Consider the following 21,618-nt stretch of genomic DNA (forward strand, 5'->3'; position numbering starts at 1 on the left):
AGGTCGAGATACGTATCCGTCAAAGATACAATCAAGTGGTGGAATTAAATTTAATTGTTATTCCAAACCAACTCGTCCTATGACTAGAAATTTTTTGATAGATATTGATCCTTCAAGCTATAACTTTTATCAAAAATAGGTTATTATAATCGTTTACAAAAACTCTAGAGAAATTAGTCAAATGATAAGCGATTACATTGTTTCAACACTGTGTCAGATGCCCTTGTACTAAGTGTGTGAAATCGCTAATTGGAAACTGAAACATTTTCAACTTATAACCAATAGAAAATCCCGTCCGCACTTGACTTATGAATGATAAAAAGCACTTGAGCTCTTTATCAGTACATGTAGCACTGGCTGCTAACTTTCTCTACGACTTTCGCTCTATCCAATCAGTTGTAAATCGAATATCGATTAGCATCATTCATATTTTCGTTCGAGAAATGAACACATTTTGCAGTATTGTTATTCTGGTTTTAGGGTGGGATTTGCTGTTTTTCACTAGCCCCCTGGTATCATCGCAGAGTACGTATTTGACTGATTTTAGTTCCACCTGAGCTTCATCACAACTGATTTCACCCACAGATTGCGCTTCGGACAGCTACACATTCCCACGGTACTACAATGACTCACATTTCTTGGATCTAACCACGCGGGCCAACGAAATTGTTGCCCAATTCACTGTCGCAAACACCGTTTCGGTTAGATCAGACAATGACTACATCGCGGTAAACGTTGAGGGTGATCAGCTCATTTTCTCCACCACGGAAGAATTTGTCAACTATGAAAAATTGGAAGTTGAAATCCGTATTCATATGTCGATTATATTCACCTGCACGTCGGGAACGTTGACCGGTAGTTACTACCAGAATCTTCTGGAGGCAAACAACCATGCCCCGGAGTTCTCCCGCAGTCAGTATGACGTGACTGTACCGTTGCCACTGCCAAAAAACTTCGACTTAAGTCCATTCATCGACGGTGGAAAAGGGATTACTGCAATAGATTACGATCTGGTGCACAATGAGGTCAACTTCACGATCGATGAGAATCCATACCTAAGGGTAGAATCGGTGAAGAACGGCTTTAAAGAGTCTCGAGGGATTGTGCGATTGAAAGAACAGATTCTTAGGCTTCCGGGAGCGATTGAGCTGCAGATTTTGGGAACCGATCTGGGTGTTCCGGCGAAGAGCTCGTCGGCGATGTTGAAGATTACTCCGGATTTGACCATCGAGTACGATGATCCACCGGTGTTTCAACGAACGTTCATCAGCGAGGATTTTAGTGAAGAAGTGGGGAATGAAATCGTAGTGGAATTGGTACCGCAAACGGTGCATGGTGATGTAGAATACAGGCTTGTGGGTGAAGATGCAGCTTATTTTCGGATTAGTGTCGAAGAAGATAAAAGCAAAGCTTTGGTGATTGTGAACAGAGAACCAAAACCGCCCAAGGGAAAGTTCTTTTTGAGTGTGGTTGTGGAGGCGAGTCGGTCTGGGCAGAAGGCTGAGTGTGTTGTTTTGATAGATTTAAAAGAATCATTAACGGGTGAATCAAATGTGAACACAGTGAAGAAAACATTGAGTATCGTTCATTTAGAAGAAGAACGGGTGCATGAGCAAGTGTTTCCTGGTAAATTGGATGAATGCACATATGAGATTATTCACGAGCTACCAAATCGCACTGAAAGGATTTTTAACGTTAATGAATCTACAGGATGGATTACGGCATCCAAGTTTAACAGGGAGGATGCCGAATTGTTCGCAAGTGTTGATCCGCCTCAATTTCAACTTGTTTTGCAACTAAAATGTCAAACTTCTGGAAACGAAGCCCTTCCACCTCCAGTGTTCGTTGACGATATCCCGTACTCCGTAGATGCCACATACCTCAATATAGTTGTTGACGATATCAATGACAATTCACCGGAGTTTACATTTCCAGTCCATGGTGACGTATTTGCCTTCCCAGTTGCACGACTTTCGGAACGGTTACTACCGTCAAAACTACTACAAGTGGTGGCGCGAGACTTAGATGCCGGTTTGAACGCTATTATTCGTTTCAGTATGACTGAGAATGCTCACTTCGGTATCAATCCGCAAAGCGGGGTTGTCTACCCTTTGAAGAACGCATTCTACAATGAAGAACCCGTTGAATTGGAGATTGTTGCCACCGATCGTGATGGCGCAGAGGATGGAAATGTTTCCAAGTTGACGATCCGCGTAGTTCCAGCCTTGCCGTATCAGATGTCCATTCTGCAGATGGAAAACGTTAACGAAACTCAATTGGCACAGGCCATTGAAGAAGCCCAATCTCAGAGCGCCCTGACCATACGGGTCATTAGTGGAGGATACACTTCCTTAGGAGCGACTAATAAAAAACAGCAATCTTCAAACTCTGTTCAACGGATAATTGTTGTCGCTTTTGATGAGGACCATAATCTCATTTCTTCCGAACAACTTGCAAAGTTTGTTGACTAAAAAAAAATCTGTTGGAATTCGATGAACAGTTGAACATTTTTTCAGGGCATTGGAGTCATTCACCAACCTGCAGGTTTCTGATTTGGAAGAACTGCGCTATCCGAACAAAAATACTGATAATCATGGCAGGGGTGACTGCATTGTGTATCCTTACATAATAGTAATGTCGGTATTCATCGTGCTGTTTGTTGCCACCAGTGCACTTTCCGCTTACTTATGGTTCAAATGGCGTCTGCTGGCAACCCCTGATATATTTTCAAACCATTCGGAGAACGAATTCGTGGATAACCCATATCTTAATGCTGGATCGACTCCACCGGCGAAGAGAAAACAACTCGGCGGAGTCACCGTTGATAGTAAGATCCATTTCACGGAATTTCTAATGAATAATTCTTAACATCCGCCGATGTTTCCAGATTCAACGGACAGCGTTTCTCGTAGCAATCGTTTGGTGAGATCTCTTTCGGATATGATGATCATTGATGAAGACGAAGAGGCGGCCGTGGATCCGCAAGCACCTTATGTGGAGTCACAAACCAATGAACCACACCAGCGGAAGAAGTCGATTCGTTTCAGCGAGGAAGTCGAGCGGATTGAAGTTCTCTAGTGTTAACGATAATTTCTTTATTATAAAAATATTCCTATCTAGTGGCTTTTAATAAACACAAACAACCCTACAGTCGTTCGCTGTAGACCGAGTCGTCATCTTCCAGATCTATTTTGTGCGCTTTATCCTCCGGATGATGTTCGACGACCTCTATTCGCTCGACCAGTTCGTTGAACCTGACATTTCGAGGTTCGTTCTGCGCCGACAGGGATGACGAATCTTCGATGGTGCCCCTCGAGGAAACGGTACCGAATCCGTCCGCTTTTTCGAGGCGCTCGTCCAGCGACCGAGCTAGCCGGGATGAGGGCACTGTGGAGTCTTCCGATTCTGTAAAATATAAATATAATATTGCTGTAGTATAATTCGACGAATTATCGTCAAAGGTTTCATTTTGAAATAATACAAGTCTTGAATCAATAAATTATTAAGTATGTACTTAAGTAAAAATATGAACTATGAGAGCAATTTGAAACAGAATTTGTATAACGACTTCAATCAGCGGTTTCAATCAAAGGGATATAAACCATCGAAGCCTTCAGCCAAAAGCATTTGTAAAAGACAGGCAAGAATATGGAGTTAGATGTGAAATATGACGTGTACTAGGATTGTATGACGAGTACTTAGGGGCGGACTTCACTAGAAGTCGGGCGCGCCTAAATGTACGAAAAACGCCATGGCTTCTCCAGACCCCCTTTAAATCAGGCCCTGATTGCTTTCAACATTTGAGTTGTTCCAATTCCAACTGAAAGTGAGTAAAATTTCTAAATTGCTGTAGAGGACAACCGGTCTTATTAGCGTCTTGTACATGACACATTTGGTGCGATGGCGAATCTCTTTGACCGCAGTTTCTTCTGGAGCCCGTAGTAGGCCCGACTTCCACAGATGATGCGCCTTCGTATTTCACGACTAACATTGTTATCAGCCGTTAGCAAGGATCCGAGGTAGACGAATTCCTCGACAACCTCGAAGGGATCCCGTCTATCGTAACACTGCTTCCCAGGCGGGCCCTGTCGCACTCGGTTCCGCTCACAAGCATGTACTTTGTCTTTGACGCATTCACCACCAGTCCAACTTTTGTTGCTTCACGTTTCAGGCGGGTGTAGGGTTCTGCCACCTTTGCAAATGTTCGGCCGAGAATGTCCATGTCATCCGTGACTGGATCTGTTGTAAATCGTACTCCGGATGTTACACTCTGCTCTCCGCATGACACCTTCTAGGGCAATTTTGAACAACAGGCACGAAAGGCCATCACCTTGTTTTAGTCCCCGGCGCGATTCGAACGAACTGGAGTGTTCGCCCGAAATCTTCACACAGTTTTGCACACCATCCACCGTTGCTTTGATCAGTCTGGTAAGCTTCCCAGGGAAGCTGTTCTCGTCCATAATTTTCCATAGCTCTATGCGGTCTATACTGTCGTATGCCGCCTTGAAATCAACGAACAGATGGTGCGTTGGGACCTGGTATTCACGGCATTTTTGAAGGACTTGCCGTTCATTTGATAACTTCCCACGAACTCATTCACTAATGGTGACAGACGACGGAAGATGATCTGGGATATCACTTTGTAGGCGGCATTAAGGATGGTGATCGCTCGAAAGTTCTCACACTCCAGCTTGTCGCCTTTCTTGTAGAAAGGGCATATAACCCCTTATTTCCACTCCTCCGGTAGCTGTTCAGTTTCCCAGATTCTGACTATCAATTTGTGCAGGCAAGTGGCTAGCTTTTCCGAACCCATCTTGATGAGCTCAGCTCCGATACCATCCATACCAGCTGCTTTATTGGTCTTTAGCTACTAGATGGCATCCTTAATTTCCCTCAAGGTTAGGGCTGGTTGGCTTCCATCGTCCGCTGAACAGACGTAGTCATCTCCTCCGCTGCCTTGACTTTCACTGCCTGTACTCTCAGCGCCATTCAAATGTTCCTCGTAGTGCTGCTTCCACCTTTCGATCACCACACGTTCGTCCATCAAGATGCTCCCATCCTTATCCCGGCACATTTCGGCTCGCGGCGCGAAGCCTATGCGGGATGCATTAAATTGAGCTTCTGATAGAACTTGCGTGTTTCTTGAGAACGGCACAACTGTTCCATCTCCTCGCACTCCGCTTCTTCCAGGCGGCGTTTCTTCTCCTGAAAAAGGCGGGTCTGCTGTCTCCACTTCTGTCTATAACGTTCCACGTTCTGCCGCCTTGCTGCAGCGCGACCGCCCGCGCTGCGTCCTTCTCCTCCAGAATCTGTCTGCACTCTTTGTCGAACCAATCGTTCCGTCGACTGCGTCCCATATACCCGACGTTGTTCTCCGCTGCGTCGTTAATGGCTGCTTTGACTGTACTCCAGCAGTCCTCAAGATGGGCCCATCAAGCCTCTTCCGGCAACGCTTCCTCGAGATACTGCGCGTATGCAGTGGCGACATCAGGTTGCTTCAGTCGCTCTAGGTCGTACCACGGCGGTCGTCGGAACCGAACATTGTAGTTTTGGGCGCAGTTTAACCATCACCAGATAGTGGTCAGAGTCGATTTTAGCGCCACGATATGTCCTGACGTCGATAATGTCGGAGAAGTGCCGTCCATCAATAAGAACGTGTTCGATTTGTGATTCTGTCTGCAGTAGTGATCCTCAAGTATACCGATACGGAAGGCTGTGTTGGAACTATGGACTATGGACGTTGATTATGCTGAAGTTGAAGAACCGGCCTTTGATCCTCAACCTGCACATTCCCTCATTGATCGGCCACCACCCGATCACGCGCCTTTGCATATCGTCCATCACTAAGGAGCTGTTCCCAGCTCGTGTGTGTTGCCGCAGCTCTGGTGGATGGTATGATTACCTCTAAACGTTCGCTCCATTGATCCCTTCCAACAAACCTCCTGCAGCGCTACGATGCCGAATCCACGGTGCTTGAGCACATCGGCGAGTATGCGTGTGCTCCCGATGAAGTTGAGAGATTTGCAGTTTGAGTTTTTTTTTAAAGCTGGCTTGCAGGGCTAAAATTCCTATATCCTTCCTTCTTCCTTCTTACTTCTCTCTTTCATATTTCTTCTTTCTTGTTTATTTTCCTTTCCTCTCTTTTCATTCTTTATACGTTAGTAATAATCTAATTTTTCTTAATATGCTTTGTTTGTTTTTTGTATTCATTATTTCTTATATGTGCCTTTTCTCTCGCAGTTTCTTTCTAGTTTTCGTTTTGCATTTTTTTTGTTTATCTTTTATTCACTATTCTTTATTCTTTTTCAAATATAACTTCTTCGTTTTTATTCCTAGCTTTTTCATACTATTTTCCTTCTTTGTATTTTTTATACTTTCCATTTTTACGCGTTTAATCTAATTATTATTAAAAATAAAACACTTAAATAAAGTAAAAAAAAATATTTTTTTTCCTTTTCCGACTTTCTTTTTTCTGTTTTTGTTGCTTTTTCATTCTTTCTTTTTCTTGTTTTTCCTTGCTTCTGTTTGTGCTCCTTATTTTTTTTTCCTGTTAATTACTTCTTGTTTTCATTTTCTCCCCTTTTTCCATTTTTACACACTCGGCTAATCAAGGAATGTAATTGTCGCTGGAAAATGCAAAAAACAAGCAACAAAAGAGAATAGCGATAACTCTTTGTCCTCATCTGCAGAGGATAAAGACATTGTTGCGTTCCATTTTATTTGCAACAAACATGGAGAGGTAATTGTTGTGATGTATGTTTTTGTAGTTCCGTTTTATTTCCTTGTCGACTCGGTTCGACAGGTGAGGTATGTATGCTATTGATCGGTAAGTATATTCCAGGTCTCCGTTATCAACTGTTCCGGTATTTGAGCTATCATTTCTTTCATTCATTTGGTTCTGTAGTCTGTTGCGTAGTGATTTTGGATAGTTATTCAATTTTAGTTGTTCATCTATTATTTTGTGCTTGGTATTGTCGTCTATGATTGTTGATAGCTTATTCACTTATTCATTTTTGTCTTGGGGGGTGGAACGAGCGGTAATTCAAAAATTCATTAGATACGATGAATAAGGTTGTTTTCATCATCATCGGAGCTAGCATAAGCCTTCTAAAGGTAGAGCTCCCGAACCAAACTCTTCTTTTCCTTTTTCAACAAATGCATGTTTCCCTTTTTTGCTCAATACTTTACTTCTTTCTAATCTCTTTCATCTTTCTTCTTCATTCAGCTTTCTAATCTCCAATCCGAAAATTGTCTAGACCGGCACTGGGAATCGAACTGAACCACTAAGGCTAAGGAGGGCCCCTAACTTTGCCTTTCCTTCATCTGATTTTCTATTTGTTTATATTCAAGTCGTTTTTAATTCTTTCTTACCTTGTGTTTTTAATTTTGCTTTTTCATCCTCCACATTAGGTCTAATTTTCATTTCCTTTTACACCCTTTTACACGATTTGGTTTCAGTGAATTAGGACTTTTAGCGTCACACGGTGCCCCCAGACGCGAATATTATCGCACTTTCATGAACCTCCGTGGTTTTCTCACGAAAAGAAAGCTTAGAGCACTAGGAAAAGGATACGGGGTGTTTTAAAATCTTTCATCGGTGAAATTTTGAATACGCCCTATTTTAAAATTGTATGGTTTTTCCCATATACATACATGTTAGCTGCAAAATATAAATATATAGTGCTTACCTTTTCAATAGTAATTAAATCAACTATTTTTGAAATGCCAGTAGCAATACGAAATCTTCCAAATAAATTAATGTTCTTCGACATTCGGGTAATGTGTCTAGCCCACGTAGGTCTGTCATACATTAAGATTGGTCGAACTACAGGTGGGTGTCATCCATATCTCGCACAATGGGTTTGTTTTGCAACCAACATCACGCGACTGGTCCCCACTGACATTTCTGGATCAAATGGGATAATGGTAAACAACACAAATATAACCATAAATCTGACATTGAGATGTTGGCTGCAATAACATGGCGTCGCGCCACCCACCTGTCGAATTATAAATCTCATGGAACAACATCGATCACGAAGAGCCCCCGAACTTAGTTTAAGTTCTGTGTTTGGAAAGGAAATCCTAATAAAAGATGTGTGTAAATGCCAATTCACTATCGCATTGTCACGATAAATTCAACGAATTTTATGGGATAAAAGAGATTCTAAGTAAAGTGTGACATGTAAACATAATAAATTAAAACAAGCATAAAATATTCGCTTTCTAAATGCATCAGTAATTGCCTGAGCACAAAGATGTAAAATTGAATGACTATATAAAAACATATCACTGGTTACGAAAACCTAAACGGACAGATAAATCAACCCAAAACTTGAGTTCAAAATACTTACTGAGAATATCGCAACAAAATTTACTCAAAATTTGATTAGTTTTCCCTTTCTTTCCCATGATAAAACGAGAGCAACATTCAAGCACCTCACCGGGGTAGTTTGGCCCAATAATCCAGACAACCCGTAGCAAAAAAACTCAATACCTATGCAATCTTTACACGGTAAGCTTAGCAAGTTATTCCATCCAAATTACTTGATTTTTAGAACATGGCTAGTATCACACACTTAAATGAATAGATCCACTTACTCTCTCGAAATGGGTAAACTTTCCCTTAGAAGGAAAGTACCTATTAATGAGTAAACGAGTTTCTCCGTGTATTGAAATAAGCCATATTTCAAAAATCAAGTAATTTGGATGGAATGCAGCTGAGTAATAAACGCCAAAAATAAGAATAATGATGATGTCTTTTCGCTATTGTTCGCTTTTGGACAAATTTTAGAATGATTGAAATGCGATATTTTCAGTGTTGAACAATAGAACTTGCTAAGCTTACCGTGTACCGATTGCGAGTCTTTTGCTAGTTTTTTGTGACCAGTGAATTGTAATTTTTCATATTTGTGCTCAGGCTTTGACAATTACTGATGCATTAGGAAAGCAAATATTTTATGCTTGTTTTAAATTATTATGAGTACATGTAACAATTTTCTTACAATACCTATTATCCAATAAAATTCGTTGAATTTATCGTGATAATGCAGTATTGAAATGGCATTTGCACATATAATATAAGATGATCTCCTTTCCTAACACAGAACGCAAGCTAAGTTGCGGTGCTTTTCATGATCGATCTTCATGACTATTGGGAACATATCATTTACTTAATATCATAACATGTCTTGACATATGGGTTTATTACCATGAAAAAATTGGATTGTCTAATCTGGAGAGTAAACTGTGCAATTAAGTGCAAAAACTTACGCGTCCAGCACTATTGTTCCATGAGATTTATAGTTCAACCAATCGTAATGTATGACAGACCTTCGTGGGCTGGACACATTACCCGAATGTCGAAGAACATTAATTTATTTGGAAGATTTCGTATTGCTACTGGCATTTCAAAAATAGTTGATTTAATTACTATTGAAAAGGTAAGCACAATATATTTACTTTTTGCAGCTAACACGTATGTATATGGGAAAAGCCATACAATTTTAAAATAGGGAAAAAAATTAAGCTCTTTCAGTGGAATGTCGTATTCAAAATTTCACCGATGAAAGATTTTAAAACATCCCGTAGCCTTTTCCTGGTGCTCTAAGCTTTCTTTTCGTGAGAAAACCACGGAGGTTCATGAAAGTGCGATAATATTCGCTTCTGGGGGCACCGTGCGTCAATGATACAATGAATCAACCGCACAAATAAATGTTTTTTTTTTAATTTCTTTTTACTTTCTGCTTCTGGTTTCCTATCTACTTAATTTTTCCCATTCAATTATTTCTTGTTGCTTCTTCACTTCATATTATTTATTGTTCTTTCCCAACATATTTCGCAGCCACAAACTTGAAACGAAAACTTTAGTTCCAATACACGCTTTAAATATCTTTTTACACCTAACTCTCTCTTTTTACTTTTGTTAACTCCCTTTTCATTATTCGTTTCTAACTTTTAGATTCTGATTCTTCCCTTCTTCTTCTTATTGGCATTACATCCCCACACTGGGACAGAGCCGCCTCGCAGCTTAGTGTTCATTAAGCACTTCCACAGTTATTAACTGCAAGGTTTCTAAACTAGGTTACCATTTTTGCATTCGTATATCATGAGGCTAGCACGATGATACTTTTATGCCCAAGGAAGTCGGTTTCCAAACCGAAAATTGCCTACAGACTTAAATGGTAAAAAGTAAAAACAATTAACCTCCGATTACGAGTAGTGAAGAGTAATTAATGAGAAGTGATAAGTGGAAAGTAAAAAGTGAAAAGTGAAAAGTGAAAAGTGAGAGGTGAGAAGTGAGAAGTGAGAAATGAGAAATGAGAAGTGATAAGTGATATGTGAAAGTTAAAAAAGAGAAGTGAGAAGTGAAAACTTAAAGCTGAAAACTGAAAGCTCTGACGATCATCTCACATCTCACTCCTTACATAAAACTTCACACTACTCATTTCTCACTTCATAATTTCCACTACAAACTTCCTACTTCTCACTATTCACTACTTACGTCGAACATCTCCTTTCTCACTTATCACTACTCACTTCTACTTTTCACTACTCACTAATCATTTCTCACTTCGAACATCTCACTTCTGACTTCACACACTTAATAAGGAAACATATTTAAACTATTCAGCCAAACGGAATTTGACCAAATAACCCTTTCGGTCAAATGGCATTCGGCCACACGCCATTCAACCAAATGACCCTAAGCCACTTAAATCAAAACAAAACGTTAGAGGCAACATTTTTTCTGACTTTTTCTGAACCACTTATCTGACATGGACATCAAGAAGTATTTGTTTGAAAACTTTTCCGAAAAGAACCTGAACGCAGGGTTGATCAAAAGACTTGACCCAACGTCACGGACTGACTTCTTGACTTTTTTGACATTACAATCATCACCTGGATTATTCTCGGTAGCTGGTTAGGTACATCCATTGGCGTAAATAAGGGGGGGCTAGGGGGGTCTTAGCTCTCCTTAGAAAAAAATTGAGCTTGTTTCTCATTTCTGAGAAATATTCCTATGTGGAAGTAAAATTGCACTTGGTGTTAATTATGAAAAGGCAATATCTGATTGATTTGAAATTTGATGCTGATGTATGATGTACGCTTGATATGAACAACAACGGAGAGTCATCAAAATAGCATTTAAAGCAATCGTGGTACTTCGCCAGCAGTCAAAGGCATCCCAGCCAACACAAAGTCGCATATGCTAGCGAATAAGTGTACAAGGTGGAGGCGATATAGGCGTATTCCTCCATTTGACTGCATGCAAAGTGCACCTATATGGCCTCCACTTTGTACACTTATTCGCTATGATATACGATCTTGTGTTTGCTGGGATGTGGTCAGCCATCACGGACTGGAGTGACAGTTTTCCAGCAGAATTTTGCTTGCCCAGCAGCATAAAAATCTCCACAATTCCCATCTGCATCCGAAAGAGATTCTCATCAGAATCCGAGAGGAATTCCCATCAAAATCCGAGAAGAATTCTCTCTGAAAATCTCTGAAGAATTTCTTCCAGAATCATTGAAGTATTCCAACCGGAATCCAAAAGGATTCCTTTCAGTATCGCTGAGGGATACTTTTGGGAATCTATGGGGGATACTCTTCATAATTCATGAAGGATTTGCTTCAGAATATCTCGTTGTTTTGCTTCGGAATCCCTCCCGAATCGTTCGAAGATTTGTTTCGAAATCGTTCGGAGATTTGCTTCGGAATTCCTTGACGATTTGCTTCAGCATTCCTGGAGGATTATCTTCGGAATCGCTGGAAGATTCATTTATAAATCCCTAGAGGATTAATTTGAAGTCCCTCGACGATTGACTTCGGGATCCCTCGACAGATTGATTTGAAATCCTTCTACGATTTGCTTTTTTGCTTCGCTTTTCAGTCTGATGTAGGATTCCTCCATCCTCTCAAAGTTACGTGCCATAATATCAATGTCGTCGGTGAGACCAAATAACTGGACGGACTTCGTGAAAATCTAACCACTCGTGTCGATCCCTGCCTTTCGTATTACCTCTTCCAAAGCGATGTTGAATAGCAGACACGAAAGACCATCACCTTGCCGTAACCCTGTGCGCGTTTCGAAGGGACTCGAGAATGTCCCTGAAACTCGAACTACGCACATCACCCGATCCATCGTCGCCTTGATCAACCGTTTCAGTTTAATCGGAAATCCGTTTTCGTGCATTAGCTGCCATAACTGGTCCCGATCGATTGTATCGTGCGCGGCTTTGAAGTCTATAAATAGATGATGTGTGGCACGTTGTATTCGCGGCATTTCTGCAATACCTGACGTATGGCGAACACCTGGTCTGTGGTAGAGCGTTCACCCATAAATCCCGGCTGGTACTGCCCCACGAACTCTCTTGGTGATCACATTTGTTAGGTCATTTCCAAATTCTAGCAGCTTCTGAAGGTATAAGGATAGAAATGGAAACGGTATGGAAGTCCATTTCCAGTTCTAGCGATTGCTAATACATGAGAAATAAAGAGAAAGATACAAAGTAGGAGAATGGAACGGACCTGGGATGGAACCCACGATCTCCTGCGTATGAGGCAAAACCAGTAGCCATATAACTACCAAGCCCGCATTCTTCCTTCTGGCGCTTTTTCCTCCGGAAAATCGAGTTTTGTCTGTTCCGCGCCCGTCTGTATCGTGCCTCGTTCGCCCTCATGCGGCGTTGCAGCAATCTCGCCCATGCTGTATTCTTCTCCTCAACTAACTGCTCACATTCGGCGTCATACCAGTCGTTTCTCTGATCCGGAGCCACCGTGCCTAGTGCAGCGGTTGCGGTGCTTCCAATGGCGGATCGAATATCTCTCCAGCCATCTTCAAGAGATGCTGCGCCTCTCTGCTCTTCCGTTGGGAGTGCCACTTCCAGCTGCTGCGCGTAGTCTTGTGCTAGTATACCGTCTTGTAGCCGCCCAATGTTTAGCCGCGGCGGACGACTCCGACGCGTGTTGTACACCGTCGAGAGTTTTGAGCGCAGACATACTGCAACGAGGTAGTGGTCGGATTCAATATTGTACTGGGGTAAGTGCGTACGTTCGTGATGTCAGAGAAGAGTTTACCGTCGATTAGAACGTGGTCGATTTGGTTTTCCGTTACTTGATTAGGTGATTTCCATGTGGCCTTGGGGATATTCTTGCGAGGAAAGAAAGTGCTTCGGACTACCATTCCGCGAGAGGCTGCAAAGTTTATGCATCGTTGGCCGTTGTCGTTCGATACGGTATGCAGACTATCCATTTCCTCCCTTCCTACCTGAGCATTCATGTCACCGATGACGATTTTGACGTCCCGCAGTGGGCATCCATCGTATGTCTGCTCCAGTTGTGCATAGAACGCTTCTTTCTCGTCGTCGGGTCTCCCCTCGTGTGGGCAGTGCACGTTGATGATGCTATAGTTGACAAAACGGCCTTTTATCCTCAGGTTGCACATCCTTGCTTTAATTGACTGCCACCCAATCACGCGTTGGCGCTTCTTTCGCAGCTATTCCTGTCTCGTCGGAGGGCCGTCGTGTCAGGGCTGTTTAGCGTCCCACCTAACATCAGGACTTGGGCTTGTGCGCTTTGAGCGGCACACGGTCGCTTTGGTGGAGCCTACTTGCGGATACATGCAGCTTTTTATAGAGGTTTAACAGGGCCCACTGTCAAACCCCACCACATCCTAGGCAGGCGTCACAACTCGCAGATGGCCTGGGGAGGGATCAAGCTCTTGGACATAGTCCCTGCTGTCCGTGAACGTGCACCAGTTATGGCTATTATGACGATTTCCAACAATCAGATATGGTGACCAACTCCAAATATTACCGCGGGGAAGGGTCGTTTGACCGAAACCCATTCAGCCGAAAGTCATTTGGCCGAAAAGGTAATTAGGCCGAAAGGATCATTCAGCCGGAAGAGTCGTTTGTCTTTTCTCAGTGAGAAGTGATAAATGAGGAGTGAGAAGTGAGACCTCTCACGAAAAGGCTGGACATCAAAGTAAGGAGAAACATCTCAAGACGAAGGAGAAAATGTGCTTGAAGGGCCACCTGATTGAGATTTACCACACTTGCCATTTTATTCCGCCTTTTTCCAATGTCTTTGTACGTTAATGGATGCGGTGCTTCTAGAACTTTGTTTGAATCGAAGATGGCTGACAAATTCGGAGTAACCGTTAAAGTTTACCCACTTGGTTTGAAGTGGACAAGCGGTGACTACCTTAGCAGCACACATATTCAACAGAGGTTACTGCAACTCATATGTGACCAGATTTAGTCACAATCCAGTTTCTGCAACCATTTTTGTATGACTTCAAAGTCAGTTCAAACCGTTAATAATCAAAACCTTTCAGCTATACCAAAGTTGCTCTTACAATTCTAAGGATTTGGACAATTTGTTCGTCGACAAGAAAAAGCAGAGAAGGAGCCAAGGGAATCGCAACTCTACTGAAACCAGACTAGACTTACCGCACGTCTAAGGAAGGCCCCGGTCAGTCTTTTGAGCACAGTCTTAGAAGTTTTCATCCTTATGTGGTTCAGACTTATGTTGGAGTTTCGCAGAAAAGCAGTATTAGTGCTGTATAATCAACACGATGAGCTCCAAGATTAACTATGACTTAAGAATGAATGAGGTATGTGCCGGAAGTGAAGGAATAATTGTACACACTTAGTTTTTATTTCTGCAGCTCGGCAAAAATCCGCACAGCCGTGCGCCAGCAAAATAAAAAACTGATATTTCGGCAAAAATCATGTTTGTTAGCTGATTTTCGGTAAATTATTTGCTGATTTCCAGCAATTTTGACAGAAATTTCGGCAAAACACATGTTTGCTGGGGCACGGCTGTGCGAATCTCGGTAAAAGTTGACCATTTCACTGAGATCCCGGTAAAAAAATTAGGTTCGTAGGTTTTTGAAAAAAAAAACTTTGAATTTGAATGAGGATTGAGGACGACTAAGGGCAAGATTTTAAACAATGACATTGATGTGTTCGAAAGTTCGCGAGAAAATTAGAATGAAGCGCTTTGACAAAAATAGAACTTTAACGTGAATACGAACTTGAACTAAGACATAAAAGCAAACTAGATGAAATTGACTGGTGAACGAACGGAGGCTTACGAAATGTTATCGACACTCACCTTGGTCAGTGATGCCAAGAATTTGAATCGAATCCTTGCGGTCCTCTTGGTCGGAGTCATTTGTCGCCAGCTGTTTCCCCACCCCCAGCATCGGTGGCGACGGTGGTGGTGACACTTCGAAATCGTTTTCCAGCTGGACAATGTCCGAAGAATTCGCCGTAGAAGATTTGAATGGTCTAACGAATCCAAGGTAGAGGAAGATCGCCACCCCTGCGGAAATAATGAAAAGTGCTCCCAAAACGGAGGTCGCCGCTATGAGTCCTACATTGTCTTCGCTACTTGATTGTCGTTCGCTGCATTCGGCATTGGCGCATGCTACATTGGAGTAGGAGTCCACACTGATGCTCGTCGGGACGGCTGTGGCTTTGATAACACTAATTCAAAAAGCTCTGTCAGTTTCTATATAATTGCAATCTCAACTATAATAAACTTACCGAATGATAGTGTCAGAGCTTTGCACTTCATGTTGCGCATTAAAAGCGTAGACTATCATGCGAATAATGCTGTCTTCGAAAGAAGACTGTCGTACAAACTTCCTGTCGGTAGTTTCGCTAACTTCCGAAACCCTAGCCTGTGACAGAACTCTGAGTTGAATATTCTCCTCATTGGCGCTGAGTTGCTGTATTAAGTCATCTCCATCGATTTGCCCTGGAACGGTCATTGCCACCAGGTTGTCCTCTTCCAGTCTATGTACGCTCAGTTGAACAATCGACGACAGTCCATCGCTTGCTCCATCCCGATCGGTTGCTCTTACCGTGATCATAACCGCCGAGTTCGACCTTATAGCTTCTTTCAATGGATAAATAATTCCAGTTTCTTCTTCTACTGCGAAGTAGTTTTGAGAACTCAAACTGTATCGAACCTTTGCGTTTAGTCCTTCGTCGGCGTCTTCTGCTTGAACGGTGATTAGATGAGGAAGCATCAGTCCAGATGCGATGGTGGAAATGGGGAATCCTATGTGGAAGGGACTGGCGGACGCAGCTGGCTCGATAAACTGTGGCTCGTGATCGTTGACGTCCGTTACTACGACTTGAACAACTGTAACGTCCCGAGCGTAGTTCAGGTCGTCGGTTTCAATTAGTGATCGTTTCGTTCGACGGGTTTCAACGGAAGTTTGCTCTGGACAAATCAGTTGAAGTCGAACTTGAAACTGCGGTACGGTCATTCCTTCGAAAAGCGATGTGTTCTCACGATCGAAGCTTCTCGATGTGAGCCAATGTGTTTGCGAATCGATTTCAAAGTAGCTGTAGTCAAGGTAAGGGTTTTCGTCAACCAGTTTGTACTCGCATGAACCCAACTGCGACGGGAAAATATTGAGGTGCGGTGATTCCTCCTGAAGCGAAACTATATGAAGGAGCTTCTCAACTGTGGTGACTTTTGGTGCGTCCGGATCTGCTGGGCATTCCTGTTCCTGAGTCACATCAAGCAACACGCTTACGGAGGTTTGCTTCTGGGATGTAGGATGCAACGCCGTCACTTGGAAACTGTACTGCCCGGGTATCAGCGTTTGATCTACTCGCAGAATACCATCAACAGTGAGCGTTATTCGTGATCTGATGTAGCCTAGGGAATGCAAACGTTAGTTGGAGAGAAGAGTTTATGAGAAATCGTGAGCTTACTGTTGCTTATCACCGCCCGATGTTCCAAGGCTACGGAAGGATCATTCACGGTAGCTTTTACGGTACCGATCAGACCTGTGATGTCAGATTTGATGAAGAAGCGGTAGTTTCCGTACTCGAACACGGGAACGTCTTCTAATGGGGCTCCTGTAGAGCAATCATAACATTCCGTGCAATCGGTTGTACATGGTTCTGTAAAAAAAAGATGGATTTGATCATTCTAGAAATAGTTTGTATTTTAACTTTTACCTTCGCCATCGGTAAGTACCGCAACAGAAAGGAAGCAGATACTGTCTTGTCCTTGAGCATTAAATGCTCTTATAGTGACATGAAGGCTGCTAAAATCTTTTAAATCTTCTTCAGAAATTGTTTTGGCTAACTTTACCACAACTACGCGATTTTCTTTTTCAACCTCTAGAAGGTCACTATTCGATTCAGTAATCTCGTACTGAACATCATCAGTATAAGTTTCCTCTTTGATAACTATACCATCATCTAATTTAAGTTGAAGATCAAGTCCAATCGAACCTTGGTACAACAACTTCTCAAACAGTGGGGCAATCACTGAGGTGCTATTCCATTGCAAATCTACCAAAACATTTGCCACAGCTGTTTCACTTCCCGGGTTGTTCACCGCCACATCAAACCGAAGATAGGTTCGATCCTTAAAATTTTCCTCCTGAGCATCTTCTTTCAATGAGATACTCACCTGATGTCCATTCTGGACAAAGTCGAATAGATTGGAATCGTATCCGGTTAACTCTAAATGGAATCCTGCTACTAAACTTCCAGCTACGAATTCGATTGATCCCCCCTCAGCGAACTGCACGTCACGGGATCCTTCCAATCGAACCCCTTGGAATGAAGACGACTTAAATCTTGGAATTACAATCAACTCTCTTTCAATATCCAACGTTACAAAAGCCGAAGCAATTATGCTACCCGGATTTGTAGCTTGCAGAACGAAACTCAAAAATGTCCGATCACCAATCTCGTCCCAGTTGATCGCGTTCTCTTCATTCACGACGATGTTTACCTTTGAGTCTTCGTAAACAGCAGTAAACCAATCGGCTTCACCGTCAATCAAGCCCACATCTGTATTGCTGCTCGATGTTTGCTCCTGCAAGCTGATTTCCGTCGAGAACAACACATCAGTGGTTCGTTCTTTGATTGATCCCTGGTATATCGACTTCGAGAAGACCGGAGTAACAATCTCATCCAGTTGGATGCTCACGATGACAGTGGCTCGGGCCGTTTCCCCGTACTCGTTGTTGGCTTCGACCGCGAAGCTAAGAACGTCACGACCATCGATCGTCTGATCCTCTACGGTCGAATTGAGAGCTACCTTGAATTTATTTTCATCGCGAGTGACGTCGAACAGGGCGGCATCATCATCGATTGCGTGGAACGTGAAGGTGGAGGTAATTGTTTCGGAGTCGACGGTGATGACTTCACTGGCGGAGAAGGATACATCGCGGACTCCTTTCTGCAACGAACCTCGATAAAAAGACTTCGTGAAGGTAGGCGTAGGGACTGGAGTGTTTACGACGTTAATGATTATGGTTGAAGTGCTAGAGTCGGATCCGGGGTTCGTCGCCGTCATTTTGAAGGAAAGATATGAACTGGAACGAATTTGAGACCAAGAAACCTCGGAATCAAGCGATAGTTGAATAATATTTTCAGGACTAATGGAAGCGTGGAAAAAGGCCGATGCTCCTTCAGTGAGTCGAAAAACGATTCCCTCCAACAGAGTTCCTTCTTCGAATTGAATTGGATCTGAGGCGAGATCGACGCCGGACAGACCTTCGGTCAGAACTCCGCTGAATGAAGACTTGGTAAAAATGGGTCGCGTCGGTCGAATGATTTGGACAACTATGCTGGCCAAAGCAGCTATGCTTCCAGGGTTTACAGCTTGAACAACAAAATTAATTTGATCATAACTTTTCAATTGTTCAACAGTGACATCATCTTCGAGCAAGAACTTCAAGCTGGCATCTTCATTTTCAGCAAATTTAACTAACGAGTAGTCGCCGCTCAAGACTTCGTACTTCACGCCACTAGCTATGGTTTCAGATTGCAGAGTTATGTTTTCCGTGAATACCATGTCTCGTGAGCCTTCTTGGAGTGTGCCATGGTAGGCAACCTGAGTAAATTCCGGCACAATAATGATACTCCGCTCAACATCGATGACAATCGTGGTGGAAGCTGATCCAACCCCCGGATTTGTAACTTGAATCACAAATTCAAATCTATCGAATTCTTCCAAGTCTTCTGGAGTTAACTCATTTGTCAAACTAATCTCAATTCGTTTGCCTTCTTCCAGCTCGACTGTGAACAAATCCGAATTGTTCTGCAGGATCTGCAGTCCCAAGCCTTCGGCACCGGTACCATCTTCCAACAGAATCGCTTCAAATGGGACCAACGTTAGGTCAGAGCTGATGGTCGATTTGTACAACGCTTTTTCAAAGCGAGGAATTTGAACTTCAGCCACCTCGATGAATACTATTACGGGAACTGTAGCTTCCAGAGAGGCAGATGTTACAGCTTGAACACTGAAACGAAGGTTGTTGCGATTTTCCAGATCCTCACCGGTCGTCGATTCGTTGAGGGTGATTTGAATATCGTTGTTTTCCAACTTGTGCCATTGGAAGAGTTCCGCATCGGCACCGATAAGGTTGATGTCAATAGAGTCGTCGTAAGTTCCCGGTTTCAGTCTAAGTGTGAGTTCTTGTAAGATCCCGTTTTGGTTGATGATACTTTCATAGAGTACTTCCTCGAATGCTGGTGCAATCAAAGGTTCGCGGATTATTTCAATTGATACGAAGCAAACTGCGGTAGCTGACTTAGGGTTAACGGCTTCAATGATGGCAGTGATATGCGAAGTTGTCGGAAGCTGCGGTTCAGTGCGTAAATTGAGGATGTATTCATTTTCGATCGTGGATCGGACCAGCTCGAATAGATCGTTTGAGTCGTGAAGAGTCACATTTGTGTCTCCGTTATGAGTACTAGCGTCGATAACAACTGTAATTGGTGTTAACTGTAGGTTTGCTTCGGTTAGTTGACCTTCGATGTAGTTGTTTTCGAATACTGGAACGATGATGTTTGGTCTTATAATGCTGATTATGATTATTGTTTCAGCCACCACTTGGCTTTCCACTACGGCCGTTATTCTTTCCAAAAGATATATTTTACCGTTAAGATGTGCCTCCGTGATATTATTCGCAACCAGGGTAGCTTTATTCTCCACTTGGTTTAAAATGAACAGTTCCTCGTCGCTAGCCCTTGTGATGGTTAACCCATCAACAAAAGTATTTGCTACAATAATTATTTCAGGTATTGTCGAAACTCCTTCCTCGGTAATAGTTCCCTCGTAGTACAGTTGCTCAAACCTAGGAACGACTTCATCTTCCGCCAGCACTTCCAGAATAACGAAGGCCACGCTGCTCCCAACATCCAATCTGGAGGCTTCCACAGTAATGTGAAAGTAAAACTTCGTACTCAGTACCTCCTCGGTCAACTTGTCCGTAGTCCTAAGAGTGATCGTTCCATCGGCGTTTACATAATCAAAATACTCAGCATTTTCACCTCCCAAAGTTACGTTAACTCCCCCTACAATGCTTTCCGCTACTAACTTAACGGGATCTCCTAGTGTAATAACCTTCTCCTGGTCAATCGTCCCACTGTAAACAACCTGCTCAAAAGCGGGAAGTATTTTCACTTCCTGTTCCACTTCCACAACGACCGCAGTTCGACCGTCCGAGTCGGTACCATTTCTGCTTGCGGTAATTTGAACCGTCAGAATACTGATCGTTTCTGCAATGTCTACGTCCGACCTCAACCCGATGGTAGCTCCACTTTTGTCCGATTTTTCGGTGAGTGTAAAATGATCGGCATTCAGTCCACTGAGTTCGAAGCTAACTGTGCCATCGTATGTTCCGCTGGTGAGGCCAATTTCGACGGGAACGAACGGCTCAGTGCGTTTGTACAAGCTTCGATAGAGTGACTCCACAAAATGGGGTGGTTCGATGTACGTAACTAAGGGATCGCCGGAAATTTTAAGATGAGTTACACCTGACCTTGGCGGATCTCCTTGATCAGTTCCAGTTAATTCCAAATCAAGCGTGTCTAGACGTATTATCGTTTGTGTCGTCCTGATTCTTGCTATAAACTCCTTTGCCGATGCTCCAATCACTTGCTCCACTTGGAAATATTCGTTATCGGCGATCGCGAAGTCTACTTCGTTGTCGGTTAAATCGTAGTCGTGGGCAATAATTCCACTTCCCTGGAAATTAAATATGGATTAACAAAATCTCAAAAATTCAACTTCTATAACTTACGTTATTGACATACTGCGTCAGATCAAAGTTCTTAGGTAACGGCAATGGCAGCTGGATGATGTACTCGTTCAGCTCAAAAGTAGGTGCATAGAGGTTTTCGTTCCGAATCGTCACTTGGATTCGAATGGTCTTTTTGGTTCCTGAAGCACAAGAAAACTCCAATTGTGCTCTGAGCTCAGGAAGGGTTTCCTCAATTGGGAAGTTAGCGAAGTTTTCATCTGTTGCCACTATTAGTCTCGTAGGATCCTGTGTAGTGTTGAGGTATGCGGTGAGGTAGAGATTGTACCCGTCCCATGTCGATGCAATGACGGATTCCACGTAACTCACTTCGTGGTCTGCAATTGGCTCATTTATTGCTGTTGCTGAGATTTCTCCTAGCAGTATAGAATTACGGCTGAAGTCGAATGTGAGGGATGTGCAATCTGTAACGAATAAATGTTGACATGACTAAAAGCAAAGTGGTTGATTATTTGCACTGAATATCCCCACAAAAAAGATTTTTTTTACTTAGAGGAAGAGGCCCCAAAACGCCCCCCAGG

General features: G+C 42.8%; 2 protein-coding genes across 2 annotated transcripts in view; one reads left to right on the forward strand and one right to left on the reverse strand.

Annotated features, from left to right (window-relative positions):
- Window positions 1-397: 397 nt before the first annotated feature.
- LOC134209711 (protocadherin Fat 4-like) lies at window positions 398-3,078 on the forward strand. Its single transcript, XM_062685722.1, has 4 exons — window positions 398-525; window positions 586-2,458; window positions 2,517-2,827; window positions 2,888-3,078. Exons 1-4 carry the CDS (start codon window positions 444-446, stop codon window positions 3,076-3,078), a joined length of 2,457 nt encoding a protein of 818 aa, XP_062541706.1. The 5' UTR covers window positions 398-443.
- A 2-nt stretch (window positions 3,079-3,080) lies between these two features.
- Window positions 3,081-21,618, reverse strand: part of LOC134209710 (uncharacterized) — a 44,992-nt gene continuing 26,454 nt past the window's right edge. The window contains exons 2-7 of the mRNA XM_062685721.1: window positions 21,080-21,501; window positions 16,992-21,024; window positions 16,743-16,934; window positions 15,558-16,686; window positions 15,124-15,497; window positions 3,081-3,405 (exon numbers count right to left, since the gene is read on the reverse strand). Of these exons, the coding sequence (XP_062541705.1) occupies window positions 3,146-3,405; window positions 15,124-15,497; window positions 15,558-16,686; window positions 16,743-16,934; window positions 16,992-21,024; window positions 21,080-21,501 (6,410 nt within the window). The 3' untranslated portion in view covers window positions 3,081-3,145. The remainder of the gene's footprint in view (window positions 3,406-15,123; window positions 15,498-15,557; window positions 16,687-16,742; window positions 16,935-16,991; window positions 21,025-21,079; window positions 21,502-21,618) is intronic.

This window comes from Armigeres subalbatus, chromosome 2 (genome assembly GCF_024139115.2).
Source record: "Armigeres subalbatus isolate Guangzhou_Male chromosome 2, GZ_Asu_2, whole genome shotgun sequence".
Lineage (NCBI taxonomy): Eukaryota > Metazoa > Arthropoda > Insecta > Diptera > Culicidae > Armigeres > Armigeres subalbatus.

What these genes read in the sequence shown, in the direction of transcription:
- LOC134209711 (XM_062685722.1), top strand. Translation starts at nt 444, where the DNA reads ATGAACACATTTTGCAGTATTGTTATTCTGGTTTTAGGGTGGGATTTG. An exon ending in CCCCCTGGTATCATCGCAGA is followed by an intron (nt 526 to 585) that starts GTACGTATTTGA and finishes TTTCACCCACAG; the next exon opens with ATTGCGCTTCGGACAGCTAC. An exon ending in TCTTCCGAACAACTTGCAAA is followed by an intron (nt 2,459 to 2,516) that starts GTTTGTTGACTA and finishes ACATTTTTTCAG; the next exon opens with GGCATTGGAGTCATTCACCA.